General features: G+C 35.6%; 1 protein-coding gene across 1 annotated transcript; it reads right to left on the minus strand.

Annotated features, from left to right (window-relative positions):
- Nucleotides 1-3,511: 3,511 nt before the first annotated feature.
- On the minus strand, nt 3,512-6,196 carry LOC132103924 (transmembrane protein 42-like). Its single transcript, XM_059509001.1, has 3 exons — nt 5,883-6,196; nt 5,426-5,572; nt 3,512-4,000 (listed from the first exon to the last, which is right to left on the minus strand). The coding sequence occupies exons 1-3, from the start codon at nt 6,057-6,059 to the stop codon at nt 3,860-3,862; spliced, it is 465 nt and encodes a 154-aa protein (XP_059364984.1). The 5' UTR covers nt 6,060-6,196; the 3' UTR covers nt 3,512-3,859.
- Nucleotides 6,197-10,508: the final 4,312 nt, after the last annotated feature.

Below are 10,508 nucleotides of genomic sequence, written 5' to 3' on the forward strand. Positions count from 1 at the left end.
TGTCTTCGTCCTGTGCCTCCTCAGGTTCACATCATGTTCTTATCAATCCTGCTTCTCTTCCAAATTCAGCTCAGACCATCAGATATTCACCGTCTGCACTCTCGAAAGCTTTGAAACTGTGGAGACTGACAGCTGTTGAAGTCCCTGAGAGGTTTTCAGGGTGTTCTCTGTCTTATTTTATCCTTCAGCACAATTCTGTCCGCTCTTGTGGTTTGGTGGCCCCACTTTGCTGCTTATGACTGAAAGTTTGTCGGTTGGATTTCAATGCATTGAAGTGTTCACCCGGCTCTGCTATTGGACCAGTATTTCCCTTGGTCTGTATGGGTCGCTCATAATCACTGTCTTTTTAATCGATGCTTTATGTTGTGCATGTATTTTAAATATATCAATATCTTAATGCAGTTGTGGGTGTTTCGGGTTACTTTCACTTTGAAAGTCAATTCAATAAATTTCTCTTTCTGTTGTTTTTCCATTGTGGTGTTTTTTTCTCTTCTTTGTTGTGTTTTGATTGTTTATGAGCAATACAATCTCCACGAGTCTACTTTGGATGTTTTTGCCAGAGATTAAAAAAAAATTAATAATTGTTTTTTTATCAAACAATTCAGACTTTTTCCCTGCAGTTCCAAGGAAAAATTCAGAATTCTGAGAAACAAATGCAAATTGTGAGATATAAAATCAAAGTTGCAATTTATTTATTTTTATTCCATTGGGGTAAAAAAAAAATAATAAAAATTACCTTTTTTTTATTATTCTTTAGAGGAAACGATCTTCCATACTGTACAGATTCAAACATCTTAAATGATTTTATACCAGTTTGAGTTTCATCTAATATAATTTCAATTAAGAAATTGTTTGTATTTTGCTCATTTCCCTTCAGTAATTGATAACAATAATTTTAACAAATAATTTTATTTGGATGAGTTCATAGAGTGCTAAATAATAAAACTATTTACACATGTATAAATGTGGCCTGTTATTTATACAGTGACATTTGCTTCTGTACATGAATGAGACAGATATTATTATAACATGGTGGTTGAATTTCTTTTATTGATCTTTTCATTTACTTTGAGTAACAAATCATAGCAATTTGAAATCCAAGTCAAAAATGTACACACTGGCCCCCAATGCACAATTTTTACTTATTTGGTGCTAAATAGAAATAAATGCATTAGTTCTAGTAATAGTTCAGACAAAAATGACAATTCCTGAAAATCTACTCACCCTCAGGCCATTGAGTTTGTTTCTTTATCAGATCAGATTTGTAGAAATGTAGCATTGCATCATTTGCTCAGCAGTGGATGTTCTGCGGTGAATGGGTGCCGTCAGAATGAGAGTCCAAACAGCTGATAAAAACATCACAATAATCCCCAGCACTCCAGTTCATCAATGTAAATTAAAAATGGTGTGTTTCTAAGAAACAAATCCATCGAGACATTTTAACTTCAGCTAATTGCTAAAATACAAGTCTTCTATCCATAATAATTGGTTTTCCAGAGGAAAAGCTATTATAATTGAATTATATCTATGTTAAGCACTGTTTACAACCAAAACAGTTCTGAACCAATATGTGGGTGGATTTTGATGTGAGAAACAACAGAATGGACTATATGAACACTGGAGGAAGTGCTATTATGGATTATGGACTCATAATTTAACAAGAAGCAATGGTTAAAATTTCTTGATGGACATGTTTCTTACAAACACGTCGCTTTTGGCTTCAGAAGTCATTGCTGGACTTGAGTGGTGTGGATTACTTGTGGATTATTGTGATGTTTTTATCAGCTGTGACGGCACCCATTCACTGCAGAGGATCCATTGGTGAACAAATGATGCAATGCTGCATTTCTCCAAATCTTTGACCATGAAGAAACAAACAATCAGCATCTCGGATGGCCTGTACATTTTTAGCAAATTTCTATTTTGGGCTTAACTGTTCCTTTTAATCATAATGACACAAAAGGAATGCTCAAATAAAAGGCAAATAATTCATACTTTAATAATTTACATTTCAGCATACTACATTCTATGGTAACAGCAGTTATTAAGTGTAAATTTAGTTTCATTGTTCAGAGGTTTGTTGACAGAAAGTTAATGTATATTCTTTAACAGATTAATTCTGACAAACTCAAACATTATTTGCAAATGATTATATTTCTAAATAAACACAGCGGGATGCAGGTTCTCAACATTAAACACAGACGGCATCACATTGCCAGGGACTCTGGAAGCATGGACGAGTGGACATGTGTAATGCATTTGGTCCATTTTTATTTTATTAATATCTACCATATTTAGCTGCTCTGAGTCTGCGCTCAATCGAGACCCATAACACAGGAAGAACTAGAATAATTCACAGGAAGTACAAGACCTTGACCTCGCCCTTGAGCCCCTTCCAATAATGACCCCTTCCAGTGTCCTGGAAGATCCAGATAAACCAGGTGCTTTAACGGGGTTTCTACCTGGTCCAGGTGGTTTGGAAAAGAGCTACAATGTTGCAGAAAGTCAACATGAAATCAAAACCGACTCCATGTGCTTTCTTTCTTCATACATGCTACTGATCTTATAGTGCACATTTTTACAAACAAGCTAAATGATCTTTCTTCACTAGGAAACACAAGTTAAATACGGAGTACCAACTGTTGTTTTCCAGCATTGCATCATCCTGGAAAGTTTCCGTGTGTCAGCAGAAGGGGCTGAAGAACAGGTTTCGGTTTGTGTTCATTCGTACAGCTACAGAAAGTGTCTTTGCTCTCACATCACTGTATGTTTGCATGCATAAGTCATGTGTCATATTTGGGAAAAGCAGCTTCTGGTAGAGAACGTACAATGCCAACATTTGGAGAGGTTTGGTGTTATTACTGCACGTCGTGCTCACAGTGCTGCAGGAGGAGGGAGGAAATGCATGCGGGAACCACAGCTTTAATCAATATCTGACCCTCTGGAGATGGAAGGAAGTGATGTCATAGTGGGCATGAAACATAACAATAGTCAGATTGAAGGATCAGTTGCTGCAACTGGAATTGAAAAAAAAACCTACTTTATTTAAATCAATTTATGTATTTGTTTGATTATTTATGTATTTATTATTGATTTAAGTATTTATTGGTTTGTTTATTTATTTGTTTGTTAGTCAAACATGGTTAGCTAACTAAAACCATTAACCAACATAAGCTTATTTTATTTCAGCTAGTTGCCAACGCAACATTTTCCATTTTCATTTAGTTTAATTTGAAGTAGCAAACTAACTAAAAATAAATATATTAAAACAAATAAATAAAAATGAATAAAAAGTATACATATTTAAAATAATTTCAACTTTAACTAAAATTAAAATGGAAACAGAAAATATGAAAATAAACTCTTAATTTCAAAATATTAACAAAAACTACTAAACAGTTTGAACAGCGATGATATTAATGCTTTTCTGATATGTAATCCTGGAGCACAAAACCAGTCTGAAGTCTTAAGGGGTATATTTGTAGCAATAGCCAAAAATGCATTGTGTGTGTCAAAATTATAGATTTATCATTAGAATATTAAGTGAAGATCATGTTCCATGAATATATTTTGTAAATTTCCTACTGTCAAACTATCAAAAGATAATTTTTGATTAGTAATATGCATGGCTTAGAACTTTATTTGGAGAACTTTAAAGGTGATTATCTTATTTATTTATTTATTTTGCACCCTCAGATTCCAGATTTTCAAATAGTTTTATCTCAGCTAAATATTGTCATAAAAAAACCATACATCATTGGAAAATTGACCCTTATGACTATAATGCTTTTGTGGTCCAGGCTCACATATGCTTATTAAACACACTGAACTCATCTAATAATATAAACGCGCTGTGACTTCATTCTCTCTTGCTGTCGTGTGATTGGGTGAGGTTGGGCGACGTGTGATGAAGCACCAGAAGACCAGAGAGAGTAAGAGAGATGCCCACCCACCACAGGGCCATGTGCGTCTCCCCGAATATTAGCTGCCCCAGAAATGCCTGTTCAGCAAACACAAAATGTACAGGTCGTCATCATGACATAAGACATCAGTATAGACTTTAACAACAAGCAGAAGAGTTGGAACTCAAGACCTCTATCAGATTTAAACAAGATATAATAATAATTATTATTATTATTAATTCCTATGCTGAAATTGACTGTTTTAGGTTTAGCTGAAGTAAAATAACAACATCATTTTAAATCAAATCAATATTTCCTATCAATTAAATTCATTTTGCATGTCTTTGTGCAACCTGAATTGACTTTTTCCATTAGTTTAATTCCACAATTAGTCATCAAACTTTCAAACAAAATAATAAGGTTTTTGAAATTGTAAACCATGACTATTCTAAAACAAACTATTCTAAACCATGTCAGAAATTTAGGATTTTATTGTCTGCCGCGAAACGCTTGCTGTATTGCTCATTTTTAAGTCATTTTGGATAAAAGAGTTTGCTAAATGACTAAATGTAAATATGCAATGATGATCTATAATAAAGTGATAAATTATAACATTTCTGAATTTTTTAATTTAAGATGACTAGCTAAGGATTTTTTTAATTATGAATAATTTTTTTTATAATATATATATATATATATATATATTTCATTGTACTATTTTGATTACATTAAAAATTTTGGATGTGCCGTTTTTAGCTGCAATAAAGTGATGAATAATCACTTTTCAGTTTCTTTCAGTTGTCCAAATTGCTTTGGATTTTTAAAATGAGAAATGTTTAAAGATAATGTTTTTTAAATAATTATTTTAAATAATTCCTCATCTAGAAATCACTCTATTATTATTTTTTTTTTCATATTTGCAATTTTTTTCTACAATAAAGTGATAATCACTCTTCAGTTTTGTTCAAGATTACAAGATAAGGATTAAGAATATTTTTTTATATAATATTTTTTTAAATATTTCAAATATTTTATAAGCTAGAAATCACTATTATTTAGATGTGAGTGCATTTTTGTGAGTGCAATTTTTATCTAATAAAGTGATAAATAATCACTTATATATTTATTTCTATAAAAAACTTTTAAAGGTAAGGATTTTTTATTCTTATAATTTTTTTTTAAGAATGCATTCATTAAAATAAATATTTTTTTAATTCATCAGCTAGAAATCACTTTATTATCTGATATATTATATGAGTGCATCTATAATAAAGTAATAACTACTTTTAGAGTACTTTTATAGATAGATAGATAGATAGATAGATAGATAGATAGATAGATAGATAGATAGATAGATAGATAGATAAAATAATTCATCAGCTAAATTCATCATTTGCATAATTAATCACTGCACTATTTTTAATAATGAGAGAAGTCAGACCTTCCCAATCCACCAGCAGTTTGCGCACTGACCTACTGCTTATCAGTCATCTCTCTTCAGGTGAAGCGGTGCTGATACTCACAGAGGAGATGAAGTTGGAGGCGGTGGTGGTCACAGTGGTGCGGGTTGACGAGCACGAGCTGCGGAGAGCTTTGGCCAGGAACGTCCACATCACAGCGTTGCAGGTGAACAGCAGACCTCCACACAGCAGTCGGAGAGGGATGTGCAGCTACAACACAAAGTGGGCCAGTTACAAACCACTTAGCCAACCATATACAGCAATATTCACAAGTCATACATGTCTAATGTGGTTCAGATAAATGCACACTAGCTGCGTAAATGTAAATGCTCAGATCATCAAAAGAGCGATTAGAACACGTGCGCACGCTCTGGTGAAGGTCACGCGAGTCTGTCACGTAGCAGCAGCATCATCCTCCTCCTCATCTTCATCATCATCCCAGCAGATATGCTATAGATGTGTGTGCTATGTGAATCCTAATGAGACCCTGATTGTGTTTTCATTAGTGTCTCACTCTCACCCAGTCGCAGGCGCTCGTGTCGTGGTGGTGCGTGAATCTCCTCTGCTCGCCCCAGGTGCGCAGTCCCGTCTCACAGACGCCCTTCAGGTAGTCTGTGCCGAGGGACAGTTTGGCGGAGGAGGACGCGACCGCGCCGAGAAAACCCGCCAGCAGCGAGTAAAGGACCCCGGGAAGCATGACGATCAGAGACGAACTCCAGAAGACCCATCACAACTCCAGCACCGCAAGCGAAAACACTCCATCATCAGCATCACCGCTGCGAGGAAGCGAGCGGGCCAGGTGCATGCTGGGAAATGTAGTCCACGCCGCATTTTACGCATTGTGTAAGTGAAATTAAAACACACTCGCTATTTAATTTGACATACACACATTGGACATGTGTATATATGTGTATATATATATATATATATACAGTACAGACCAAAAGTTTGGACACACCTTCTCATTCAAAGAGTTTTCTTTATTTTCATGACTATGAAAATTGTAGATTCACACTGAAGGCATCAAAACTATGAATTAACATGTGGAATTATATACATGACAAAAAAGTGTGAAACAACTGAAAATATGTCATATTCTAGGTTCTTCAAAGTAGCCACCTTTTGCTTTGATTACTGCTTTGCACACTCTTGGCATTCTCTTGATGAGCTTCAAGAGGTAGTCACCTGAAATGGTCTTCCAACAGTCTTGAAGGAGTTCCCCGAGAGATGCTTGGCACATGTTGGCCCTTTTGCCTTCTGTCTGCGGTCCAGCTCACCCCTAAACCATCTCGATTGGGTTCAGGTCCAGTGACTGTGGAGGCCAGGTCATCTGGCGCAGCACCCCATCGCTCTCCTTCTTGGTCAAATAGCCCTTGATGCCTTCAGTGTGACTCTACAATTTTCATAGTCATGAAAATAAATAATTCTTTGAATGAGAAGGTGTGTCCAAACTTTTGGTCTGTACTGTATATATATATATATATATATATATATATATATATATATATATATATATATATATATATATATATATATATATATATATATATATTAAAAAGCACAATATCATGATGGCAGACAGACATCACAAGTCCATGATCCTCCAGCCGGGGACAGGAGTCAAAATCTGTTAAATAGTGCATGCGTCAGGTGTCAGACTCAGACATAATGTCTTGATTGATTACAGGTGCATCTCAATAAATTAGAATGTCGTGGAAAGGTTTCTTTATTTCAGTAATTCAACTCAAATTGTGAAACTGGCTGTCAGGAGAAACGGGCTGGATTCAGTTGCAGGTTTACACTGAGCTTTATTGAACGCAGATAAGACAAGGCAGATGAGTATCATTCCACAGTTTAGCTCATTCGACAGCCGAATACCAGAGACATGAGCGCTGGAATCTTCTTGGAGTACTGCATTCGTGAGAACAAGAGGAAGAGCAAAACAGCAAAAGACACTGGAGCCTGAAGACAAGGTGCGTACACAGACCAGCTCAAGCTATTGGTAAGATTTACAACAGTCTGGCAACGAACAGAGAAACACAGGGAATTATAAAGGGAAAAAATCAGAAGAGCATTGACAACAGGTGGCGAACAATTAAGGTTAACAAGGAGGGCGGGGAAAACTGTACATCAAACAGGTAGACGCAGTGAGCTGTCAAACCATCCAAACACACATTCACAACCCTCAAAAACAAACAAATATGCATTCATGCATATATGAATTGGTTCAAAGATGGTGCAGTGAATTTCTGAGAATTCTTTTTCTGTGGAAGGAGAGAATCAGAGCTAATGAGATGATTCTCTATTCTCAGATAGATACAGAAATCATGAACTTAGACACATCATAGAGAGACGCTCTCAGATGACTCATAATTCCCATTAAAGATCTCCAACGACATTTAAAGAGCATTTGCACTTTTGCACAATTCCACCCAAGAACTATGACTATAATAAGTGATGTGCGGCGACTTAATGGAGATCAGATTCTAAACTAAAGGGCATTATAGACCTCTCAGTGGGCTGTTCTGATCTTACTGATCATATATATATATAAAAGTTTTTGCAAAACTCCTTTAGGATCTTCTAGCAACTTCTCTGAAATCAAGCAAACTGGAAGACAAGCTGCTTGAGGTCATGAGCTGCATATTTTCATCTTTAGCAAAGTCTGAAGTTTCTCTCAGAGTCCACGCATATCCCCCCAGAGATCATCTAAAGCTGAGACTCTCTCATTAGCACAATAACATTCAGAAGAATGAGCAGTCTAAGAGCACAGAGCGAACTCCTGAGGGACAGAAAATCCACCAGCAAGACCGCATGAACAACAGACAGAATCAATTAAAGGTCGTCACAGGTCGCTGTCTCTGCCGGACCACAAGGATAATTAGTCTCTTATGTGCAATATTTCTTTCCTGAAAGTGCAAAGAACATGAGGAGTTAATTAGCAGAGATAATGATAGAAAGACAGACAGACAGACGGACTGACAGACACTCCTCGTGTAAAGCTTGCTGGAGTTTTTGGGAGTGTAACAGGCTTCAGTCGAGGCTCTACTGTCATGCCTCTCTGTTCAGCAGCTCTAAGAGATTCAGTGCTGGATGGGGGACCTAATTTGATGGGAACTTCTCACCTAGAACGACTTTCATTGTGAGCATGTCAAGGCCAAATATAGCCTACATCACAGGCGCTTGCACAGGCAGCACAGCAAGTGAATGACAGCACGCATCAGCAGACACGCCAAAACACTGCAACATCTCACCACACACAATCAGTGCGGCTGTTGATTCAAAAGATCATGAATGTCATCTGAAAGCAGAATCTGATCTGATGTGTCTTTTGGGCTCATTATCATCAAAACATCTGCTGCAGCTGTACAGTAAATCACAGCTCATCACGTTCTTCAGGACGAGACTCTTCATCTATGCATAGATTAGCTGAAATTGCAGCAGGCAATTGTTGCAACAAGCTTCTTTGGCATAAGGCTGCTCTATTTAGAAAAATAATAATAATAATTTTTCTGATGAAATAGCAAAATATTGCAATAATAATAATAATCCAGTTTGCTGTGCTTGTTTAAAGGGCTGCACAATTCGGCCAAAATCTTGCAATTATTTATCATTATGGGTATTTAAAATAACAACAATAAAAATATAGTAGTAATAACAATATAGTAACTACAATAACAACAGAAATATAAATATTATTAATAATAATACAATTATTAGTATTATTAAATTAAATTTACTGAGTAAAAACATAATAGGAACTATTACTGTTGTGATATTTCACTGTAAAATATAAAAAAGAGTTTTTAAGAAAAAAAAACAATCAAAATAATGCTTTTTACATTAAAACTTTAAAATTAGAATACTACTATGACTGACTTTATTTCTTCATTTTCAAATATTAATCAATTAACATTTTATTTTGACAGAAAACTGTGGGAAAGCATGTTAAAAATAAGTGTTTTCTATGGAATGTTATTCCACCATGAAATAAAGGAATAAAAAAAACAAATGCTTTATTTCACAATTCCTGCTTTTCTTAAAATGTATATCCCATAGTTGAGAATTTTCTTCTGATCAAATCTTAGAAATAAAATTGCTATTGCAAGAAAAAAAGGCAGAACTGTGAGATAGAATGTTGGAAATAACTTTTTCCTTGGCAGAAATAATCTTCCATAGAAAACAGTATAATGAGCTGCTCGTGTGCAAATGAACATAGTGCCATGCTTCACTCGGAAACACAGTGCCTATAAATCTAATTAAATTGCAGCCTTTACTATTTGTTAGTCGCACTAAGCCCTATCACGATTTCGGTTTTATTTCAATAAATCATGCAGCACTACTTCAAGCGTTTTGCAGTAATGCAGTTGATCAGAGCCTGACTTCAGTCAAAAACGCTGCTCTCTCTGCTCAAATTGATCTGCAGTGTGTTTGCTTGTGTCGAGATGTCAGAAGGAAATCGATCTCTGGCCTCTTGTAGTGAAACCTGATGTGGAGGGTTTGGTAAATACACAGAACAGATCCGTCAGTAACTCCACTTCTCAGCATGACTCAGATTGAGTTAGTGACTCTCAAGATATACAGCCATGGATGCATTTATATCATACTAATGGACGCAAAGAAACAGCAAGAGGAGGAAGTGCTGTTTTAAACAGTTTCTCTCTGTGGGACACCGGCAGGTAAAGCTTTTTCTAAGTGAACAGGCCTTGAGCAAACAAACAGCTTTAAATAATTGTGGCTTAGTCATATCCAAGTAGAAATGTTGCCATGTGTAAGCCATATAGCATTCCATCTCTTGCTCAGCAATGGATCCTCTGCAGTGAATGGGTGCCGTCAGAATGAGAGTCCAAACAGCTGATAAAAACATCACAACATAATTCAGAATGTTCTTTTATGCTAAAAAATCATTAGGATATTAATCAAAGATCATGCTGCTTGAATATATTCTGTAAATTTCCTACTGATAATATATCAAAACTTAATTTTTGATTAGTAATATGCATTGCTAAGAATTTATTTGGACAACTTCAAAGGCGATTTTCTCAGTATTTAGATTTTTTTTGCACCCTCAGATTCCAGATTTTTAAATAGATGTATCTCAGTCAAATATTGTCTGATCCCAAACCATACATCAATGGAAAGGTTT

Source organism: Carassius carassius, chromosome 25, assembly GCF_963082965.1.
Source record: "Carassius carassius chromosome 25, fCarCar2.1, whole genome shotgun sequence".
In the NCBI taxonomy this organism is placed as follows: Eukaryota; Metazoa; Chordata; class Actinopteri; order Cypriniformes; family Cyprinidae; genus Carassius; species Carassius carassius.

Excerpts from the sequence above, each read along its gene's own strand:
- LOC132103924 (XM_059509001.1), bottom strand. The coding sequence starts at position 6,059 with ATGCTTCCCGGGGTCCTTTACTCGCTGCTGGCGGGTTTTCTCGGCGCG. Across the intron at positions 5,573-5,882 it reads ACACGAGCGCCTGCGACTGG|CTGCACATCCCTCTCCGACT; the intron begins GTGAGAGTGAGA and ends TTTGTGTTGTAG. Across the intron at positions 4,001-5,425 it reads CCTCCAACTTCATCTCCTCT|GCATTTCTGGGGCAGCTAAT; the intron begins GTGAGTATCAGC and ends TTTGCTGAACAG.